At 39.1% G+C, this 24,773-nt stretch overlaps 1 protein-coding gene across 3 annotated transcripts in view; it reads right to left on the bottom strand.

Annotated features, from left to right (window-relative positions):
• The window catches only part of DOK6 (docking protein 6), a 401,706-nt gene that overhangs the window by 18,428 nt on the left and 358,505 nt on the right, over window positions 1-24,773 (bottom strand). The window contains exon 9 of one of the 3 annotated variants that reach the window (XM_059894817.1): window positions 8,336-8,707. The exons of the other annotated variants lie outside the window; for them this stretch is intronic. Within the exon in view, the coding sequence (XP_059750800.1) occupies window positions 8,700-8,707 (8 nt within the window). The 3' untranslated portion in view covers window positions 8,336-8,699. Of the gene's footprint in view, window positions 1-8,335; window positions 8,708-24,773 lie in introns of those variants that run through there. 3 annotated transcript variants of the gene reach the window in all.

Raw genomic sequence — 24,773 nt, 5'->3', positions numbered from 1 at the left:
TCCACAGTTCTTGACAATGTTAATAAAGAGTGATATTTAGTGATTCTCATGATAATGGCAGTGACTTCCAGTTTTTGTTGGATTTTTACAATGACTTATTATTTAGTAAGACTCTGCTAAGTTTCATTAATTCTTCATTATCTGAAATACACATCATATCTTAATGAAATAATTTCATGATAGTGACCAATAGGACAGTTTCATAGAGAGAGCTGAATAACTCCATGATATGTGAGAAAGAAAGAATGAATACGGACATTCTGGAATTCTTACTAGAGAACAGAAAATTAGGGAAGCAGTTCTCTTACCACTCAAATTCATAGGATGGATATACTTATTAATCAAAATTAATTTCCAGTAAAGACAGTCCAGTCACCTGAGAATTATCCAAATTATTTCTTATAAGGCATATAGATTTTTGTTGCTGCTATTGTTTCGATGGGGAGAGTCTCTTTTTCAGATGATTTTTTTTTAACAATAGCATGCTGTCAACATAAAAATAAAATGGAGAAAAAAATCACAGCGTTCATTTGATTGTCACAGGGAAGAAAGAAACATTTTAGGACAAACACAACGCAGAGAAGATGAATGATTTCTACGGTTTTAGAATGAAGCTTTCATTCTGTTAGAGCCTTTGTTAAAAACAGTGAAGCATGTTTTAATTCTGAATATGGAAGACTGTGCTGGAAGATTTGCTGCCCTTTAAAATTGCTCTAGAGACGATTGCTATACCGCTATAGGGTACTTTAAAGATAGAAAATAAAGAGATTACAGGGTAAATAGCTTACAAGCTGTGATGGTTAACATTCAGGGGATGATTAACTGGTGATTATATCTCTCATCAGAGTTCTTTTGTTAAGATAGTTTCTTTTTGTCTCCTGTGACAGACAGTTAAACTGAACTGAGAAGATGCAGTCTTAGTGTATTTTAGAATATCCTGTTACTGTTGTTAGAACGTGGGACGGAAAGCAGAGAAACGTGGCCTGCACAGGAAGTGTGGTGCGGGGGGTTTTGAGAAGCCAGTTGACAATCAAATACGCTCTGTCTTATTGATGACTTTCAATTACCGACTTGCCTCACTATCCTCAAGCGTCTTAACCACTATGTGTAATTTTCACATGATGGTTGACACATGAGTCTATTGAAAAAAAAAGTGATTGTATAGAAAATGAATGGCTGATGATTGTTATTCTGATATGTACAAACTTCTGAATGGTTTGCCTTTTTACTTTAATAACACAATAGGTTCTGGCAGTGTTTACATATTGCAGCTGTATTTTTAAATAAGTGGAAAGAGACAGGATATAAAAACAGTAAATCAAAGGTTTAACATCCCTCCTAATCTTCATTGTCTGTGCGAACCTGTGCCCGGTGGAGCTAATCCATGCACAGAGGCAGCTAGCTCCCTTATTGCTTGGTGTGTGTTGAAGTGTGTACTGTTGGGAAAAACTCATCAATGACTTGCATCATTACACATGTATTCTGCCTTTTGCATTCTACTGACAATCACAACTTTAGATAGATTCTTTAAGTCTGCATATATATATCTATATATCTATATATAAATAATATATGTATATATGCTATATTTTAAAAATATTATATGTGTTTTCCTTCGTGGCAGAAACTACAAAGCACAATAATTTTTGTCCATTCAGGTACTTGAGACTTGGGAGCTTAGTGTGGGGATGCGTGTGGGACACAGCTGGTGGTTAAGATCACTGTCTGAAATCCCGTTCAGTCTCTGGATATACGGGATGCACTGGAATGAAAACTGGTCTTGGACAAGCTGCGGAGCTCCTGGGGAAGGGACGGCTCACACGGTCTCACAGCCGGGATGCCAGGATGGCGAGGAGCTGCCCGCTGGTCTGAGGAGCAGCAGGTACGCTGTAGACAGTGTGGAAATCTGCATCAGTGGGATGTTTTTGTCTAGACTTTTCTCTTCACTTCATGCGTACTCTTCACTCATTGAGAAAAGTACACGCTGAAGTAGATGGCTATTCTCCCAAGACTAAGATAACGATACAGATTAGATTGAGTGACACTGGCTAAAATTAAGAAACACACGGAAGTCAACAAGAGTAGCAGAGATGCAAGAGTTCGTTCCTGGTGACATGGTACTGCCTGATGCCCCTGTGTACTTGTAAGAATATTTTTTTTGCTTTTAGAATAACAGGCAGACATTCTCTGATACCAACAGTGGTAAAACCAAGACTCTCTTATATGTGTGTAAAACTTTTCTTTTTAGTATTTTTTACATGCATTGTTTCATGAAGCCCTCGCAGTAGAGAACTACACGCAGATTTCACTGGGGGTTACGCCGTGGTGCCCGACAGCCCTCTCTAGGGCGGAGGGGACGCCTGCAGGCTGGGGGGTCTTTCCTGTGTGAACCTGGCTGGGCCACAGACCCGGTTTTAATCAAACACTAACTGAGGTGCTGCTCTGAGGTGTTTCGTAGGTGTGCTTAGAGTCCAGAAGTAGGGAGATGATCCCAGAGAACCGGGGTGGGGCTGAGTCCCTCGGGTGAAAGAACAGCACTGAGGGTTTCCTGGCGCAGGAGCAGTGCTGCCTGTGGGCGGCAGCTTCACGTCCTGTCCTGGAGTCCCCGCCTGTGATCTTGAACTTGTCCAGTGAGCCCCCAGAAGTACATAAGCCGATGCCTTGCATTGTCTCCATGTGTCTCTCCCACTGCCTCTGCTTCTCTGCCTGCGCCCTGATGGATGCATGCACCGGGGTGTCCACTGTAACTAAGTTCCGGTCTCGGAGCACGTCCCTCCTGCTTGAGATGCCCTGGGGTACAGGGAACTCTGTTGGAAGTGGCTCCACAAACTACAGCGGGTCTGGGAAAGCCATAGCTGCAAAAATGGCCAGTTCACAGGCTGGAAATGCTCCGTATTGTGACGGCATTTCAGGGTTCAGGAGGCTCCAGGGTCCTCATGGTTCATCGGTTCTCAGCTTGAAGGGGGGGGGGGTCTTCGGTAGGTATTTGTGGGGGAGGGCTGTAGATGGTGTTTGGTTTTGGATTCCAAGGACTCTTTCTGAGTTCTCAGTTCTCTAAAAAAGCTCCAAACCTCAGAATTCTGATTTTGGCAGCCTTTCTTAGCTTAAGTATGCTCTTGCTTCGGTCTGGATTTAGAACTCATAATTGAGGTGAGGCTACCCGCTGAGTTTCCCTGAGATGCCGACATTGGTGTGGACCAGAGGCAGAATTCTCATGGTGCATCTAGCCTGGGATGGTTGGGATCCTGGACTGAACTCAGCGGTTGCAGGACTGCTGTGGACTGAACTGTGTCCCCCCCAGATTCACTTGTTGAAGCTCTAATCCTCAATGTGACTGACTTGGAGATAAGGCTTTTAGGATGTAATTAAGTTAAGTGAGGTCATAAGGGTGAGGTCCTAATCAGTGAGCATTGGTGACTTTATAAGAAGAAGAAGAGAGAGAGCTCTCTCTTTCCACACTCACTGAGGAAAGGTATGTGAGCTCACAGCAAGAGGGCAGCCATTTGCAAGCCAGGAAGAAAGCTCTCCCCAATATCTGACCATGCTGATGCCCTGACCTTGGACTTCCAGCCTCCAGAATTGTGAGAAAATAAATTTCTCTTGCTTAAGCCACTCAGTCTATGGTATTTGGTTATGACAGCGTCAGTAAATTCTGGAGTGATTGATTTTAGGGCCAAAGATCCTTAAGGACCATTTTTATTATTGTTTTATTTCTTTTTTTAAAAAAAAACTTATTTATTTATTTTTGGCTGTGTTGGGTCTTCGTTGCTGCGTGCGGGCTTTCTCTAGTTGCGGTGAGCGGGGGGCTACTCTTCGTTGTGGTGTGCGCGCGGGCTTCTCATTGAGGTGGCTTCTCTTGTTGCGGAGCACGGGCTCTAGGTGCACGAGCTTCAGTAGTTGTGGCATGCGGGCTTCAGTAGTTGTGGCACACGGGCTTCAGTAGTTGTGGCACACGGGCTTCAGTAGTTGTGGCTCGTGGGCTCTAGAGCGCAGGCTCAGTAGTTGTGGTGCACGGGCTCAGTTGCTCTGCGGCATGTGGGATCCTCCTGGAGCAGGGATCGAACCCGTGTCCCCTGCATTGGCAGGCAGATTCCTATCCACTGTGCCACCAGGGAAGCCCCTCTTATTTCTTACTTAAGAAGAAAAATGAAGCTTTTTCACTTAATAAAGATGGAACACATCTGAAATGATCAGCAGTAGTGATCACCGATGATCAGTTCCAGACATTCACTGAATGGAATTGTATAAGGCATTTCATGAAAGAAAAAGAAGGAAGTAGATGAGTTGGGCTCATATTCAAAGAACGAGAACCTACTATGCAGCAACAGTTAAAATGTAACACTTTTAAAGGTTTAATTTGCACATCCTTTGGTGTTTGTCGAAGCTGTGAGTCTGCTGACTACCTCATGGGCACCAGGGACGTGTGAGAATTCTGCTCTCCTCCGTGAATACTGTGCCGAATGCAGAACGCTTTCCCTCTGGGGTTTTCTTCAGGAGTGTCCTGGTGGGCGCAGCTGTAACTTCTGCTGCGACGTGATCCTGCAGCTCTTGCTGAGGGCCTCTGCTGTGGCCCTGGCCTTCTCTGCCCCTCCCCGGTCCTCCTGGCATAGCATTCAAAGGTCAGGAACGGTTTCTAAACCAGCAGCTACAAAGCTGACCTCCTCCAATGTGGACAAGTTCTCAGACCGAGTCCAGGATTTGCATGTCGACTGATCTGGATTTAAATCCTGTTTGCCCTTAATCGGAAGACACTTAAAGGCCCCAGGTTTTGCATTTTTCAAGCCGGGGGGTGGGGGTGGGGTAATAATATCTACCTCATGTTTTAGGCTAAGTAGAAAGTATTTTAAACAAGGTAACACATGTGAAGTTCTTTGCACAGCGCTTACTCCTGTAAATGTTCCATACATATTAGCTGTTTATGTTTATGACCGTGGAAAAAGATACCCCAGAACAACAAATCTCCAACCTTTCTGGTCACAAAACATCATCTATTCACTGCAAATCTGCTTTAAGGCTGTGGAGTTAATTCATTAATTTGCTCATGGGGAATGGGTCTAATTATAATATGTGTGGCCACAATTTTATTATGCACAGTTCCTGTTTTTTGGAAGAGGAACACATTGCACTGGAGATGGAAAATGGTCAATGCTGTTGGCAGAGAGAAAGATAGGAGCAGCTGCGGTCATTCGATGTCCTGCACATCAGATTGGAAAGGGGCCTGGCAATGCCGCAGGCCTTTCACTTCTGGAATTTGATTCTTCAGCAGCACAGATTAGGAGCAGTGGGATTGCGGTGGGGCTTCTAACAGATTCAGGAGCTTGTTTTATGTTTTAAAAATTATCACTAGATGGAGGATACAAATTAAGATGTTTGATCTGTTTTTACAAGTGATATTAATATCAAGGTATTTGGCTGTGCTCCTTAAGTCACAGTGTTTTATTTTCGGATACCATAATCATTTGCATAGAAATTAGCATTTTTCATAAATCCTAGAGGACATAAAATGTAGGCTAGAAAGTACAGTTGTATAAGTTTACAACTGTGGAGATTATTTTTCATGCAAATATATTTAATCAATGAAACTGACAGTGAAACCAAAAAAGAATTTTAACCAAATCTTGAAAAGTCTCAAGTTACATGACCTATCTATCTATCTATCTATCCAAATAGAAAGATAAGATCGAACCCTATAATAGTTGTTTTTAGGTCACAAACTGTAAAATATCAGAAATTTCATGGAGTTCAACCTAAAATACATACATACAGAATTTTAAAATGTGATGATGACAAAGTTTTATGTCGTCTGTCAACTTCATTTGTTTTTATTTAAATGACTTACTCCTGTAACTGTATTCTTACGTTTTAATATAGAAAGAGCTGCAGCACTAATCATATGAACTCTGTGATGCCTCAGACCTTATTCCTAGCCCCAGTTAATGGCTTTGATGCTAATTTTAGCACAGAACTCCATAATATAGTATTGTTCTTTTATTAAAATTTTTTTCTTTGATGTGTTTCCAATTACAGAAGGAATGCATGTTTGTTGTAGTGAGTGAGACCAGACAATATGAAGATGAACAAAAGTAAAGTTCATCTTCCCATCTTCCTTCAACCCCGGGCTAAGGCGTGGCTTTCTCTCTGTGGCGGTTTCCCCTGGGGGCCTGAGATCTCACCTGCCGCTGTGGCCTCCCTCCCTCCCTCCCTCCTGGTGCTTTTATTTCCTGCTGCCTCAGCTAGGCTTCCCCAGGTGCCCCGAGGCCTGTGATTTGCACGGAGCACATCTCCGTTCTGGTCGCAGCGCCTGGGCACAGGGAGGCCAGCTCACGTCCACTTGCGTTCTTACGGGGGTCGGACTTTCAGACTTGCCTGCGATGATTGCAGATTAGAGAAGAGAAACTAAAACCCAGCCCCGCCTACGCTGCACCTCCCGCTGTCCGGCCACTCGCCTTGCTGGCCGCGTCCCCGCAAAGGGATTTTGCTTCGTTTACCACAGCGCCACTTTTTGTCCCCTCCCATTCCCTCCCCCCTCTTCAGGGCCAGTGTAGCCTTAAAAATACACACTTGTCGTTGTTGAACTGCAGCGCTGGGACCGGGAGCCCCTCACCCAGCCGCCTCTTTCACTTCTCTATGTGGTTGGTACTGGTTTCTGATTGCCGGCCCCCGTATTTTTATCGTCGTGCTTTGCGGGTTTTGTCAAGGTCACCCAGCTGTAGGCCACGGTCTGTCCCTTCCTTTCTCCTGGGGGTCCCTCCCTTCACTCCCCCAACTCTCTGCGGCGGTGCCTCCCTTCCCGGTTATACCCTCCCGGCCGCGGGCCGCATGCTCGCTCAAAGTAGTGACATGTTTATATGCTGCTTTCAGGCTTCAGATAGTTTCACATGTAATTACTTATTTTAATTCTGAAAACGGCACTGGGAAGTAAGAGGGCAGGTATTATTCCCACTTGGTGCTCGGAGAAACAACCTGGGGGCTGGTGTGGCCCTGCTAGGACCGGTCCAGGTGCGTGTGAGGTCTGCAACCCAGATTGCCGAACTCCTGGTTGTGTGTCTGCTTCCTCACGCTGCACCCTGGCTGTCCTCTGGGCTCTGCTTCGTGGCTTCTGGAATATCAGCTGTCTAATGACAAAGCTCTTTCTAAGTCCCCCTTCCCCCATTTAACTCCCCAAGTGAAGTCCAACTCTGCCACTAAAAAAAATGCAATCATCTGTATGAGCGGTATAGGATATTCTTAGGGAAGTCAGGAGATCTGAGGTTCCTTCCGACTTTACTGTCTTGTCACTCATAAAATGGAGCAAAATGGGGCAGAGTTGCTTGGAATTTAAGCGTTCATCAGAATCACCCAAAGGGTTTCCTCAACACGGACTCCTGGGCTCCACCCCTAGAATTTCTGATTTCCAGTAGGTCTGGAATTTGCATTTCTAACAGGTTCCCTGATAACGCTGATCCTGCTGACTTGGGGACCGCACTTTAAGAACTGCTGGCCCACATAATTTCTAAGTTCCCTTAAATTTCAGCCAGTTGTGATTGGGAGTGACAGTGGCCACCGTCAGTAAGCTGCTGATAAAAGCATGTGGCTTGGCACTTTTTTGAAGGTGAGAAACTAGGATGGAGGACGCTCATAACATACCCACCAGCCCCTCCTGACCAGCTCTGCCTAAAGCTTGATGCGAATCCAATATTGGTTCCCTTTTCCCTTTGAACCTATGATGAACTTGAATGGCTAGTGTTTATGTTTTAGAAATTTGTAGAGACATCAAAGCCAATCTGCATGCAATCGATTTCTGAATGACCTTGTCACTTAGCATAATAATGTTATATAATAACCTGCCTAGTGGTATGAATCTCCAATTACCTAGCCTGCCTTGTAAAATACTGATCCTTAAGGTTGATGATAATGGGACTACAGTGATTGATAAATGGGATTTTATACTGTAATTCTGGGTCTCACCAAAAAGGAATGTATTTGGGCTCTATAGCTAGTTTCTAGTCAGGGCAGCAGCTGCAAAATTTATGTTTCTTATCATTCTGCTAGGTTCATGGGTTCTGAGGGAAATAATCCTGTTTTCCTGCTTAATAAATATAGGGTAAACTCGTTAATTACACTGGGATTAATCTGGCATTTAGTGCAGATACTAAACAGTGCATTACATTGAGTATTTGACCTTTTACAATATTAACAGTTGGAACGGGCTAAAATTGAACATACAGCACAAGTCCAAATAGAATTAGCAGTGTGCTCCTGACAATTTTTATATTTCAGCTGCCTTCCAATAAGAATTTATAGGCAGCAAGACCATCTAAGATAAAAATAAAACTAATTTTCTAAACTGTGTGGATACCATTAAATATATAATTTATTATACTAATTATAATAGAACAAGTAATTTTGTTTTTTAGTTTTTTAAAAATTTTTTTAAAATTTATTTTTGGCCGTGTGCGGGCTTTCTCTAGTTGCGGTGAGCGGGGGCTATTCTTCGTTGCGGTGCGCGGACTTCTCATTGTGGTGGCTTCTCTTGTTGCGGAGCACGGGCGCGGGCTTCGATAGTTGTGGCACAGGGGCTTAGTTAGTTGCTCCACGGCATGTGGGATCTTCTGAGACCAGGAATCGAACCCGTGTCCTCTGCATTGGCAGGCGGATTCTTAACCACTGCGTCACCAGGGAAGCCCCAAGTAATTCTCTTTGATTAGGGCTTTACTAGGTTAGAGAACTAAAAAAATCCCAGATAAGAAAGACAGTTAAGTGATATAATGCAAATTTCAATCTAAAACTTTGAAATACATCCAAGAAATCTTGAAGGAAAAGCAAGCAGTAAAGTACACAACCTTTTTTTTTTTTAGTACACACACCCACAAAACATAAACTGAGTTTCAAAAAACAAATAATAATTAAGTGAAATTATTATAATATCTCTTCCCTTAATAATAAAATGAAAAACTTGTTTGAAAGGACAGATACAATTAATGACTTTTCTTCAGAGTTTATTCATATGTTTGCACCCTAAGAAGTTTCAGTTAAGCCTGTGAACCTTTGGTCAAAGCTTCAGGAAAATGTGTATTGCTTGTTAATTGACAGTTCTCAAACGTTATCACATATGTGCTTTATGTTAGATCAGAATTTGTTTGGGAGAAGATCTATTTGGAAATACTGTGGCCTATTTGGGTTTCTTCTTTTTTCCTCCCCGTGTGTATGAGAGGTATCTTAACAGTGTTATGGTTTCCTGGAATACTGGAAGAAGATTATTAAACTGTAGAAACAAGTTCAGTCAAAATTATGGCACTGCCTATTTTGCATGTGGCTATGTGTATTTAAAAAGGGCCATGTCTATTTTATTTTGCATGGATTATTTCATCAGTAGTCTTATTTCTCGGATCATTACTTCTCATCACTCATTTCTTCCGTGAAAACCTTTCAATGGCCTTCATACTCCCACCTTCATCCTCCCCAAAAGGACATAACAGGTGAAATAAAGCCACCATCTAAGTGCTCATGAACTTTCCTCCTCTGAGGTGAAAATACTTTCTCTGGTGATGAGTTTAATGTCTCACCAGCATATATGCCTCCCTTAGATTATAAACCACAAGTGCAGGAGCTGTGTCTCTTTATGTGCTGTCCAAGTTCTGACTTCTTGATGGCACTTAATCATAAGAATCGTTAAATGAGTGAGAAATTGCTCTACCAAACGCCTCCATTTTGGTAGTAAAAGGATATGAAATAGAACTTGTTCTGAAGTGCTTCCCTGAAGTGCTTCCAGGATGTAAGGACTCACCTTCCTTTCTGAGCAGAAGTGTATTTTGACCCTCCCCGTGTTGCTAAACTTCTCCATTCTTTATTTTTATCCAACTTTGCAGTTACTCCCTTTGGTAGATACCCTGCACCAAAGTCAGAGTTAGAGAAAATTTATGACACTCATAACACCAACACCAGTTGGCAGTCTGTGTTATTTAATATGTGAGATGGCAGAGCAATTTGTGAATATGAAAAATCTTGGCTTAAGATTTTCTCAGGAAGCTTAAGAGGTACTTTGGGTTCCAGCTCTAAGATAAATAAGTTGTGGGGATGTGATGTACAGCATGGTGACCATGGTCAACAATACTGGATTGTATAGTGGTGAGTTGCTGAGAGAGTAGATGTTAAAGGTTCTCATCACAAGAAAAATAATTTGGTGTTTAATAGCAAAATAAAAAACCAAACCAAAAAACACAAACAGGAAACAGTCTAAATGTTTGACAGTGGGAGTTGGTTGTATCGATTAAACTATAGATCTACTGCTTAGCATATCATATAGCTATTCTAAATGATGATGTACAAGGATATTAATGATGTGGGAGAATGCCCATGACATATTGTTAAGGAAAAGGCTGATTAAAAAGTATTAAAAAAAAAAAAAAATTAAAAAAAAAAAAAAAGTATTAAAGATAAGATGCACTGAGTAAAAAAATCAAACTGAACAAAACTAAACAAAAAGGCTGCACATATCTTTATACCTAAATACCAACATGATAGTCTCTGGGAGATGCTTTTAAACATTTTATTTTATTCTCATTTCTCACTTTATTCTTAGTTCTCTTTTCTTTCCCCAAATTTTCTTCAATTCCCATACATTATTTTAATCAGAAGTATATGCACTTAAAGATAGATTTAAAATAGTAACGTGCTTGAATAAATATTCTTGGAGAATTTATAATTTTCTAATTATATTGTCCTAAAATATGCCAGATTCTGTTTATTGCCTTGACAACTGCCCATTTGCCCTTTTGTCCTTGTGATAAGAAGCCAGGGTAGAAATCTTTTGATCTCAGGGAAGTTAGGGTTTTCCCTAACAGTTACTTACTTTCCCAGTGTTTCCCAGTGCAGACAGAGTTACCCATAATGTCAAAATTCTGGCCCATGAAATAGAAGACATCTGTGTGGAAATTTGGAAAGATTTCCTTCACTGATTAAAAATTAATAAGGCTCACAGTGGAGAAACTTTGTCTCTTCCTTCTGATTTGTGTTTTGAAAGTAAATGTGATGCCTGGAGCTCTAGCAGTCATCTTGTGAACAAGAGTTACAAGCATGAAGATGGGAAGGAAACTTGCTAAGCACAATAGAACAGAAGCATAGAAAGACCCTGGATCCCCAGTGACATCACTGAGCAGCTAAACCAACAAGAGGAGCCAAATGAGGCTTTTTTATATGATAAAGAAATGAACTATTGGTGTAAACCACTGTCCGTTGGTTTTTAACTTACTTGCAGCAAAAAACATTCCTAATTATTAAATGAGGTCCACTAGCAAAATTAGATGGTGGGATTGTAACTATCTTTTTTAAAAAATACGATTAGAGCCCCCTTACAAATCGTTTGAAAAAAAAGAGAATATTGTAAACAATGTAATTTAACAATATTTGTTATAGTGCAGTTTGGAGTAGGTTCTCTTTCCTTTTTTTTTTTTTAATTAATTTTTATTGCAGTATAGTTGCTTTACAACGTTGTGTTAGTTTCTGCTGTGCAGCAAAGTGAATCAGTTATACATATACGTATATCCACTCTTTCTTAGATTTCCTTCCCATGTAGGTCACCACAGAGCAAGGAGTAGGTTCCCTTTCCTAACAGTGGTGACTAAGATGTGGTTTCCCTTGAGATCAAGCAAACTTGGGGCTAACCTCTTTTTGCAAGGGGACAGAGGACAGGAGATGGATTCCTGCTGTCCTCTGGTCCCTGTGCCAGGAGACGCTGACTCGCCCAGCTGTAGCACAGCAAGCCTTAGGGGTGACACTGGCCCTACGTGTGCTGCCCGCATAAGGCTCAGCTGCTAGCCTCCCCCTCAGACTTGAACTTTCAACTCGAAAATAATACAAATGTCGATTTAGAAAAAGTAGAAAGAGAAAACTTGAGTGGCCTTTCTTAAACTATGAAAAAATATTTGTCTTTGATAGTTTCTTGGCAATTCAATTCCCAACTATGCGGTACTTGAATAAGAGTCCGGTATTCTCTAGCATAGAGGTGACCCCAAATGTGCAGTGTTCTCTACGGATTAGCCCAAGAATGTGATAAAAAGTATAACAGCCAGAGAGTCAGAGATGTGGTGATATAGTTCTGGGAACTTCAGTATCTAGTCGGATGGCTGTTTTGGTTTCCTACTGCTGCTGTAACAGATGGCCACAAATTTAACGGCTTAGAACAACACAGATTATCCTCTTGCAGTCCTGGAGGCTGGAGTCTGAAATGAATGTCCCTGGACAGAAAGGTCAGCAGGGCTGCGCTCCCTCCGGACTGTTTCCTTGCCTCTTCCTGCTCCTGGAGGCCGTCCTCATTTTTGGCTCATGACCCCACCAGCACATTACTTTTAGGGCCCCTCGGGATAATCCATCTGTCTCACCACTCAAGATCCTTAACTGAATCAGCCCTGCGAAGTCCCTTTGTCATGTAAGGTTCTGGGGATGCGGAAGTGATGGGCGTCGTTGGGGAACCATTATCCAGCTCACCACAAGAGCCTTAGACAGTTAAGTAAAAATCATACTGATACTAGTTGAACCCATATTGTGTTCCACACACTATTTATTCTAAGGCCTTGAAAACAGGAGAAAAAAGTGAATATTTAAGGGGAAAAAACATTAGCTCACCTAATATTTGTATCCTTAGGTGATAAGTACTAAAATTATTCTCATTTGACAGATGAAGATAATAAAGTACAGAGAATTTAGTTTACCTGAGATCATAATGCTTGTAAGGGGAAGAGTTCTAAACAAGAACCCCTATTCTTCCTCTCCATGCTACATGCCACCTTGACCTCTTGGGGCTGGAGTTTCATGGGTTGTTGGGAAGGTATAATAGAACTAGATACTCTCTGTATTTCAAGTTCTAATGGATTCTTTCCAACCCAAGGATGTAAATATATTTTGCCCAATGAGAAAAATTCCAAAGGTATGTTAGTTGTAGCAACAAAATCATTAAAATAAATGTTTCAGAGTCATTTATTATGTTGTTTGGAAAGAGTGTAGTGTAGGGGAAAAGTCATATTTCTTAAAATACAAACTTCATCAAGATATTAGTAATGACATTTCTAAGCTGGCCAGAATGACTGAACTATTCAGAAGTTGAGTCTGAGAGGCCAGATTATATAACAGGTCACTGTAAAAAAGATACCCCATGTCTTTCAGAGGCCATTTTCATAAATGAATTTTAAAAATCTAGCATTCTGAAACTATTATGATGCCAAAATAGAAAAAAGTCTGGAGAAAAGAAGATATTCACGTGAACTTTTTTTTACAAAATTATGAATTCTGACAAAATAAAGTAACAAAGCTTTTTGTGTTAAGGCAGGTCTATTAGACATGTATACAGGCAGAGTGCATGGGATGAATCATGTTCAATAACAGCACTTAATATCTTTCCCAGAAACATAATGGGTAATTTTTGAAGCATAAGTGATTTCTGAAAAGAGGAACTAAACAGAGACAAAATAAATGTTGACATAATGTAACTTCTTTGTTATAAGCAATTTGAAAATATAACAGGGAAGAGCAGAATGTAATTGTAATATAGAATATATTTTAAAATCCCATTTAATGAGAAGCCATTTGGTAGGTAGTGTACCTAAAGAAAAATATTAACATACTTTGAAATTAGGGAAATTCATAGATTAGTGGCTTTAGATTTCATTTACTGTTTCAATGCAATAGAAAAAGGAAGCCAAATTGAATGGCTCCAAATTTTGTGTTTTTATAGCACATACAGAGATAAAGAAAAGCTAAAAATAGTAAAAATAACTCCGTAAAGATAAGCTGAACTGTAAATGTTTCTTTCCTGCTGATTTTAATTTGTTGCCTTAAAATTGTATATGCTGGGAACTAACTCCGACCCCTTGAAAGACAGCCATTAGAATTACTTCTATTTGCTTTTATATTAAAGTCAAATGGCTTGGAGAATGAAGCTGTGTGGCTAAGTTTAGAGGGTTTCTCAGCTGATGATATCTGAGACGAACCAGTCAAGTGTGAGAAAACTGTAATCAAGGCTTGGTCATCAGGGCATCATGGAAATGATGGACTCTCAGGGTAGAATCACACCTGAGATTTATTATGCTGTGTCTTCCACAAATGACTGAAGCAGCCTGATTACTCAGGACGTGGATTCTACGTGATAAAAACATCGCATTTCAATCCCGTGGCCAAAACTTGTTGTTAAAGTAGTTTCATTTTAGAGCTAACTAACTTATTGAGGGCACTTCATGATCTTGGATGCCCGTCAAGCAAATATCGGAGACATTCAAGCAATGCTAAGGAAGTATAGGTATCTTCCTTTTTATATGGAAATTGACAGAAAAACACTTCATACCGTTTTTGATCTTTTTCAGAATGAACAATTTCAGTGATTTCAGAATGGTTAAGTGCTTTTCAAAGCCCATTTGTTGCCTTTTGGGCCATAGGCAAGCCAGAGTTAATGACTTCATTTTTTTACGAAACAAGGTTAGGTGTTCTCAGATTTTAAAATACTTAATTTTTCTCAGCTAGTTTGCAGAATATTGCTGCTGACAAAAAAACTTCTAAAAAAAAATAAAGAGTTTCTAATTTTGTGGTATCTTAATGGATTTTGGATGAACAAGATAAAAGTGTTTAAAATTCAAATGAAGAAATGTTTCCTTTTAGCTCACAACTCCAATTTCTTGCTTGCAGGTCAATATATTAGTAATAATAGTAATAATTAGTAGTAATAGTAGAAAAATGATCACAGCATTAATTGTAAGTTTACTATGTACTAGGATTTATGGTTTCTTTAAACACATTAAATTCTGTTTACAAGCCAGTGACTTGCTAAAAAGATTTTTAGTTCTATTTTGCACATTAGGAAACAGACAATATGGTAGTTAAGTTTTCTGTCCATGATTGCATAGCTAGTACTCCAACAAGGCTGGTTTGGCCTCAGAACCAGTGCCCTCATCCCCTCTAGAAGCTAAAAAACATGAAGTGAAAATGGTTGTCTCTATAACCTAAAAACTTAGAAACAACAGTAAGTGGAATATTTCTTTCTAAATTTTATAATATTAATAATGAATAACATGACACTATTGTTTTAGTTTACTTAAGAGATTCCAAAAGTATACAAAACAGAAAACAAAAAAATTCTGTTCTCCTAAAATCTGGTAAGATCAACTTCTGGCATTTTAGATAACCTGAATTTTCACAAAGATTTGAAGACATATTCTAATGTGCAAGTGTTATGTAATTAATACAGTTAATTTTTAAATTATGATTTTACTCTTTTGAGCAGTTTTAGCTTCACAGCAAAACTGAAGCGAAGGTGCAGAGATTTCCCATAAACCCGCTGCCCCTACACATGCACATCCTCTCCCCCATTATCAACATCATCCACCAAAATGTTACATTTGTTACAACAGATTAACCTACACTGATACATCATAATCCCTCAAAGCCCATAGTTTACTTTAGGGTTCATTCATGGTGTTGCACGTTCTGTGGGTTTGGACAAATGTATAAAGACATATATCCATCATTATGGTATCATCCAGAGTATTTTCACTGCCCGAAAAATCCTCCTTGCTCTGCCTATTCATCTTCCCCTTGACCAACCACTGGGAACCACTGATCTTTTTACTGTCTCTCTAGTTTTGCCTTTTCCAGAATGTCATATAGTTGGAATCATAAGTACATAGTCTTTTCAGACTGGCTTCTTTCTCTTGGTAATATGCATTTGAGGTTCTTCCATCTGTTTTTATGGCTTGATAACTCATTTACTTTTAGCCTGGAATAATACTGTGTGGATATACCACAGTTTATCCATTCACTAGGTTGCTTCCATGTTTTGGCAATTATGAATAGAGCTGCTATTAACATCTGTGTGCAGGTTTTTGTGTGGATGTAAATTTCCACTTCTTTTGGGTAAATATCAAGAAGCATGAATGCTGGATTGTATGGTAAGAGTATGCTTAGTATTTTAAGAAACTGCCAAACTGTCTTCCAAAGTGGCTGTATCATTTTGCGTTCCCCAGCAATGAATGAGGGTTCCTGTTGCTCCACATTCTCACCAGCATTTGCTGTTGTCAATGTTCTGGATTTTGGCCATTCCAGTGAGTGGAATCCCGTTGTTTTACTTTGCGTGACATATAATATGAATCATCTTCTCATATGCTTACTTTCCATCTGTATATCTTCCTTGGGGAGGTGTTTGCTAAGACTATTGGCTCATTTTTAATCAGGCTGTTTCCTTTTATTGAGTTTGAGTTCCTTTTATATTTTAAATGATAGTCCTTTTTAGATGCATCTTTTGCAAATATATTCTCCCAGTCTGTGGCTCATCTTCTCATTCTCTTGCCATTGTCTTTCATAGAGCAGAAGTTTTTCATTTTAATGAAGTACAGCTTATCAATTATTTCTCTCATGGACCATGGCTTTGGTGTTGTATTGAAAAAGTCATCGCCAGACCCAAGGTCATCTAGGTTTTCTCCTATGCTATCTTCTAGGAGTTTTATAAGTGTTATGTTTTGCATTTAGGTCTGTGATCCATTTTGAGTTCACTTTCATGAAGGGTGTAGAGTCTGTGTCTAGTTAAACTTTTTTTTGTGTGTGTGTGTGCATATGGATGTCCAGTTGTTCCAGCACCATTTGCTGAAAAGACTATCCTTGCTCCATTGTGTTGCCTTTGCTCCTTTGTCAAAGATCTATTTCTGGGCTCTCTATTTTGTTCCTTTTACCTATTTGCCTATTTTGCCAACACCAAACTGTGTTGATTACTGTAGCTTTATAGTAAGTCTTGTAAGTCTTGAAGTTGGAGAATGTTATCCTTCAATCTTGTTCTTTTCCTTCAATATTGTGTCATCTATTCTGGGTCTTTGCCTCTTCGCATAAACTTTGGGATCAGTTTGTCAATTCTGTGAAATAAATCACTGGCATTTTGATTGGGAAAGCATAGAATCTCTACATCAATTTGGGAAGAACTAGAATCTTTACAATTTGAGTCTTCCTAGCCATGAACATGGACTATTTTTTCATTTATTTACTTCTTCTTTGATTTTCTTTATTAGATGTTAATGTAAATGGTACTGTGGCTTTAATTTCAGATTCCACTTTTTCATTGCTGGTATATGGGAATGCAATTGACTTTTCTGTATTAACTTGTATCTTGCAGCTTTGCTAATTACTTACTCATTTCAGGAGTTTTTTTTGTCAATTCTCCCAAATTTTCTGCATTGATGATCATGTCATCAGAGAACAAAGACAGTTTTATTTTTTCCTTCCCATTCTACATACTTTTAATTTCCTTTTCTTAATGCATTAGCTACTATACTACTTCAGTATAATACTGAAAAGAAGTGTAAAAGGTGACATCCTTGTCTTGTACCTGATCTTACTGGGGAAGCTTCTAGTTTCTCACTCTTAAGTAAGTGTGATGTTAGGTGTAGATTTTTTGTAGATGTTCTTATTAAACTGAGCAAGGTCCCCTCTAGTCCCAGTTTACTGAAAGTTTTTATAATAATTGGGTGTTGGATTTTGTCAAAAGCTTTTTCTGTGTCTACTGATATACTCATTTGATTTTTCTTTTTTAGACTGTTGATGTGATGGATTGCATTAATTGAGTTTCCATTGTTGAACCAGACCTGTATACCTGGGATATAAATCCGTGTTGGTTAAAAACAGATAATTTTTAAAATTATTTTTAACCATTTTATTGAAAAATAAAACATAGATACAGAAAACCACATGAAAGAAAAGTATAGTTTATGGAATTATTATAAAGAGAACACAATTAAAACCATCATTCAGGTTAAGTAACAGAACTTTGTCTCCCATCCAAAACCCTTCTATTTGCCCATCCCAATAACAGTCCTCTCTCTCCTTCCAGAATAACCACTATCCTGGCATCTATAGTAATCACTTCCTTATATTTCTCTATCGTTTTACCACTCAAGCATGCATTCCTAGACACTGTAGTTCATTCTTGCCCATTTTAAAAATTTAAATATATCTTTTATGTCTCTTTTAATCCACAGGTTCTCTCTTTGTCACTTTATTTACCTTACAGTTTATCTGTTAAAGATACTGGACTGACTGACCTGTAGGGTTGAGTTGCCCACAGGCTGGATTCACTGTTGCACATTTATGGTAGTCAATATATTCTCCTCTCTTTGTTTGCTGAAAATTAGGTGTATACAGAGACTTGATCAGATTTCAGGTTTGAAAATGATTTTTGACTAAGATGCCAAATCAACTCAATGGGGGAAATGAAGTTTTTTTTTGAACAAATTGTGCTTCAACAACTTCAGTATCTATATAGATTTTAAAAATCCTCTATTCCTACTTCACTCCATGTAGAAAAGTCAATTTGAGGTGAATCAAATACCTAAATGTAAAAGTGTGACTGATAGAGCTTTTAGAAGAAAACATAGAAGCCTATCATTGTGTTCTTGAGGTAAGCAACTTTTTCTTAGGGAGGACTTAGTAAAGCACAAACATTTGAAGAAAACAATGTGAAATCAGAGTTTTCCAAAATTAAAAATTTCTGCTCCACAAAGGACTCCATTAAGAAAGTATAGAGGCAACCCATAGTAAGGGAAAGAATTTGCAATACTTACATTTGACAAACAACTTATATCAAGAAAATATAGAGAACACCTACAAAACAAAAATAAGACCTAAAATCCAGTTTTGAAAAGAGCAGAAGCCTTGAACAGACACTTTAGAAAATTAGATAGACAGTGGCCCATGGGCACATGGAAAGATGTTCAACTTTATTACTCATGTCAATGCAAATAAAAAAACGAGATAGAACAACACACCTGCTAGTATCACTAAAGTTAAAATCTTGAAATACCAAATACTGACTAGGATGGGAAACAACTGGAACTACACTCCCATCTGAATGGCTGAAATAGAAGAGACTGACAACATCAAATGTTGAAGAAGCAACTGGAACTCTCACAAGTGGTTGGTGGGAATGTAAAATAACAACGTTTGGGAGTTTCCTACAAAGTTAAACACACATCCAACTTATTACCTAGTGATTCCCCCCCAATTATTTACCCAAGAGAAATGAAAACATATGTCCAAAAAAGACTTGTATGAGATTGTTTTTCACAGTCTCGCTCATGATAATGAAAAGTGGGAACAATCCACAAGATGGTTAGTAAGAGAGAGGATTAACAAATTGTGGTGTATTAATACAATGGAATAATATTCAATGTTACTGGACAATAATGGGACAGTAAAAAGAAACAAAGCACTAAACCACACAACAATACAAATAAATGTCAAAAGTTTGTTGAGAGCAGGAAGCCAGACACAAAATAATATACAATGTCTGATTGCATTTTTAGAAATCTAAGAACAAGTTAAATAGATTCGATGGTGATCGAGTTCAGGAAGGAGTTGTTTGGTGGTGGGGAATTTGACTGGAAAGATTCACAAGTGAACTTTATGAGGTGATAGAAATGTTCTGTATCTTGTTTAGGTGGTGGTTACGTGAGTAATTTCAAACCTCAAAGATGTGAAATTAACAATCTATAAATATTTATCTTATTTATGTAAATTATAACTCGATAAAAAGTTAATATGGGAAAACAAAAATAAGTCAATCAAGTTGGCTTATTATATGAGTCTGTATAAAACTCCAGGGTATAAGCTGTGATGAAAATCTGAGTCAAGAATCATATTTAAAGAGGAAAATTGCATGGAGGCAGCAACCTTATTTTTCTGGTTCACTAATGCCTGCTTTAATAAACATTTGATGAAAGAATGAACAAAAAGAAGAAATGAATATAAGACAGTGATAGTCACTGTGAGGAAGTAAAAAGATACTGCCCCTAACTACTAGAGAACATACCATTTGTAATACAAACTATGAAATAGTGTCATATAAGAAAAGAAAGAAATGTGATGGCAGTTCAAAAAAGGAAGAAATTATATCCAGTTGGGGGAACCAGTGGTACAGAAGGCCTTAGTAGAAGTAGAAGATAACTTATTTATGGAAATATTTATTAACAATTACTTGTATCATTTATTTTTTATATTCTTTTAAAAATTAGTATATTAAAAATTTTGAGCTATTTTTCCCCTAGCACTAACAAAATAGAAGATTCTTGCCTTTTTTTGGTTTACATTCTTCCTTTATACAGGTATTTTTTAAAGGTTAACGTCATTTCAAAACGTTAGTATCCCAAGGCAACATTCTGACATTTTTATAGTTTTCCTGAATGAAAATAAAAAAGTTACTTTAAAGAGGCAACTTAGTAAATGAGACATGGTTTATATAGCATGTGGTAAATAGTTTTCAGGTAAGAGGAACAAAAATGTGAAAAAAATGAAAGTAAAGTAAGCAATGATACATGCTTTCCTAATTGTTTTATTTTTTTCACATTTAATATGCAGTCGGTGGGTAACATTATCTGACTACAGTGATGGTGGCATTTTATTCCCATGAAAAGGATACAACTCTTTTTTTAGAGAATCTTAGAAGAATTATACCACAGCAATGCCACAGAGAATTTTAAAATCATGTCTTCTTCCTTTCAGTTGGTGAGAAGACCTGTCCCTTGGGGTGGGTTTTGTGCAGGTGTAAATCATTGGTTTCTAATTCATTTCTGGTAAATATAGGCAGGTCTGTCTATCAGGAGGTAACATAAAAATTGAAAATAAATTAATCTCTATAAAATTACTGAATCAACAGGTGCAATTTCCAGAAAGAGTCATCACCATAGCCCAGCTGAGCTGTCATGAGACAAGAGCTGTTTTCAAGAATCTTACTAAAAAATATCCACACGACCCAGGATGCTTTTAATCTGAACTGTCCCTTCTGCTCAAGACACCACCCTCAGGAGGAGCCATGAAACATCAAATAGCTTCAGTAGTCCAGGCTGCCCCAATCTAGGCTATGAGGGTGACAAGCCATGGCTACCTGGAGTCTTGTAGCTGGCCTGACAGTTTGGGGTTCTGACTAGGACTTCCTTCTCTGGAATAGTGCTGAGTCCCTATTTTGACATGTACATTTCCTAAGCGCATTCATGATAGGAAATTTCAACAAGTTGTCAGTGACTTTAATTTTTCTATAAACTTTATTTTGGGAGCAAGACTGGTCTGTTTTGAAATTGATTTGTGCCATGTACTGTGCTTAGCAAATTCTACTTTTAAGGATATGTGCGTTCGTATGTCAGACCCTCCCAGGCTGAGAAAGTTCCATCAAAGATGGTGGTCTTACGTTCTAAGAAGGCTGGTGTACAGGTGAAAGCTGACAGAAAAGGCTGTCATTTCTGCCAGAGCCACGTGTTAGACTTACATAGAGTAAAATAAATTAATTAGAAGTGAGGGGAAGGGTGAATATCATCAGAGACAAATTCACAGTGACAATTTTTTCATTATGTGGATTGGCAGAATTTGGATTAGAGAAACTGGGAACGTGGGTCCCAAACATTCCTGAAAAGCAAGCCATGCTCATTTGTGTGTTTCCAGGACCCTTCTCTGGATTTCTTCTCCTGCTTCCCATTATCCTGTTACGAGGCTCACCTTGAAGTGACAGGGATTCATCTCTGTCTGATCCACTAGTTGGGACTCTGGCCACAGCCAGCTTTCCCTACACTGTCCACTGCTCAGACGATCGCTGTGACATTTCCTTTCTCTTCTCTCTCAAAGAAATACTCAGGCAGAAAGTTCATTCTTCTAGAAAGTGCCGCAGGCCCTCAGTTCCAGGATGACTGCAGTTCACATTTCGGTGACTAGCTCTTTCCCTACGTGGTCCAGGGTGGCCTTCCACAGTCTGATTACTCAGAGGAAAAATAAGCCTGGGCAGATACATGGAGCTGTTTCTCTATTCTTTCCCACTTGTTAGGAGGTAGTTAAAAGCAGATAAAACTTCTCATTAAAGACCTTTACTTTGAGCGCAGCAAGACTTTGTATTTACCCTGCCTGCCAAATGGGTAAAATTCCCAAACCGTGGTGTCATTAAGTGAATCAGTTTGTATAATAAGGAACTTCGTTATACAGAAGACCTGGCACTCTGCCTAGTGCACAGTCAGTGCTCAGTAAACATTTGTTAAATGAATATAAGCATTAGAGAATTGGACCCGCGTTCTCCCATTGCTCGAGGGCAATGTTGTTCCGAGCTTTTTTATCTTTATTTCTGCTTTCTCTGGTGATCAGGTCGTGCGGTTTTTCAGTGGATTGCTATTAAATTTTGCAAATGTTTGTACCCACTGTTTCATAGTTCAGAATAAATTCTTAGCTCCATGGAACTATCCCTATATCCTTCATCACACATTTAAAGAGACTGAAGGATTTCTACAGCCACTGTTAAGCATATTCTGAGTGAGGTAGATTGGAGGGCTGGGCATGCTAAGCTTAAATGACCTTGGCTACATCTGGCCCGTATTTCACAAGAGAACTCTACAGTTCAGAGAGGGTGATCAACTTGTCCAAGGTTGTTCGAGAAGCTATGACAGAACTGGGATGAAAGCCCAAATCTGTCGACCTCAGTAGGATCTGATGACAGTAGGGTCGGAGAGTATTACGTTACTCAAGTTATTTCGCATACCTGTTCTGAAATCCTAGAGCTTACATCTCAGTCTGTAAAATATGACGTGTTGTTACTACTTCTACTGCCAGTAATCTTAAGCCATGGTTGGTAGTACTTCATTTGAAGAAATGGTATCACTGGATTTTAAAGCTGAAAAATCAAAATGATGAGGAAAAAAGCATATTTTGGTGGATCTGAAAATAGACATTCAGTTTCCAGAGAATAACTTTCTCCTTTGCCTAACGATGCGTACCTCTGCTAGGGAGATAATGCTTACTCCAGAACACCACAAAAAATAGATACTTTTGCAGAAACCAAGCTAAAACTTATTGGATATTTGATAAAGCTATATGCTATTGAATAGTGCTGGCCACGTTTGTTGGGCTAGAAACGAAGATGGAACCAAACTGATAGGAAAAGTGGGCAGGAGCCAAGTGACCACAAGACAACCATCTCTTACTTGTTTAAATAGAACATACTAATTTTCAATGGAGACTATTCTAGTTTTTCTATAATTTGCATCATTTAAAAATTATTTCCCAGAAGGATTATTTACCAAATGATCAAGGACACCAAACCTAAATGAGCATGTAATGTGTTGTAATTACAGAGCTCAAAGAACTGAGTGTTTTTATTCTTGATGGGTCAGATTCCCTCGCATACCAGGATCTGGTTCACAAAGGTGATGCAGCACACCGCACGACTGCACATATGCTAAATATAGACAACCAAGACCTAGATACCTTCCATATATTTTAAAAGGAATTTAAAACATTCTTACATAGAATGTGCTTCAGCTAGATAGCACAATCAATTATAAACATGTTCTAGATTTTATAATGTAATTCTCAAAAACAACTTTTTAAAAAAATAAATAAATAAATTTATTTATTAAAAAAAAGATTTGCATGCATGTCAACTGCTCTACCACTGTGCCCCCTCCCCCAGGGCAGGAGACTTCTCTGTATCCACTGTGCCTGGCCCAGGTGGAAAGTAGGACGTCAGTAAATGGTTTTTAAATGAACAAATCCAGATAGGGCATCCACCAGCGTTGGAAATTCCAAAAGACAAAATTAAAGGCACCAAAGACAAACGGACAGATGTGAACAATGTGAACACCTTATGTCACCATTGGCTCCCTGGTCCTCTGCTCCAGACACTTCGTTATCTAAAGGCTAGATGTTCAACGATCTAGGCCATGGCTGTCGGCTTGGTTCTGCGTGTGGAATGAAATAGGAGGGGAGAGAGAATGCGGAGGCCCAGAGAGGAGAGCCGCAGAAGGTTTGGGGACGGAAGTGGAAGTCCCAGCCATCAAGGTTACAAGTTTACACGAGAGAGAGCCCGGCTGCCTAGACACCTGAGAAACAGCAACGGTTTAAGCGGCAGCGGCGCTAGTGCGTCTTCAGCGCGTTAGGAGACACCCTCTTCTTTGACAGCATCCCTGATCACGGGTAACAGAGGGCTTGGGGTGTAACCTGTGCTCTGCTCAACTCTGAGGACGTGGGGTTTGTCATTCTGCTGCAGCAGCAAAGGGAAATGAGTGGTGCATTTCAGTAATAGGCAGATTATTATGTCACAGGGGATGTGCAGCGTCTTTGATCTTAGAAACAGTATCTTCAGACTCACATTGCAGCCTCTGCTGATGTGCTCACAGCTGTGTAGGGACCTCAGTGGCAGAATATCTGCTGGATATTCAAATTAAAAAGAAAAAGTGTTTAAAAATTTATTTTGAACTTGAGATTCAGGTAGTCCCAGCTGAAATCTTAGTGGTTAGCCATAGCTACATTTGGAAAAAACTAGGTTTAATATATTTAACCTGGTTGGATATTACTAGTAAATTGATACATATTTCAGCAAAAGAAATATTGCAAAGTACGTTTGTATAAATGTTTCTTAAAATGTTATTTTTTGCAACTCTGACAATCTGTGTATGTTCAGTTGCACACCCCACCTCTACCACAGTGCAAAACAGGCACAGTTACACTTTCAGTTATAAAAGAATAAGTTTTGGGGATCTGATGTACAGCATGGTGATTGTAGTTAACAATACTGTATTATGTACTTGAAAGTTGCTAAGAGAGTAGATCTTAAATGTTCTTACCACAAAAAAGAAAGGGTATTTCCATACGAATTGTAAAATTTTTTGTTCTAATTCTGTGAAGAATGCCATTGGTAGTTTGATGGGGAATGCACTGAATCTGTAGATTGCTTTGGGTAGTATAGTCATTTTCACAATACTGATTCTTCCAATCCAAGAACATGGTATATCTCTCCATCT

The sequence above is a fragment of the Balaenoptera ricei genome, chromosome 14, assembly GCF_028023285.1.
Source record: "Balaenoptera ricei isolate mBalRic1 chromosome 14, mBalRic1.hap2, whole genome shotgun sequence".
Lineage (NCBI taxonomy): Eukaryota > Metazoa > Chordata > Mammalia > Artiodactyla > Balaenopteridae > Balaenoptera > Balaenoptera ricei.
Note: the sequence above shows the minus strand (reverse complement) of the source record. Positions and strands in the feature narration are given on the sequence as shown.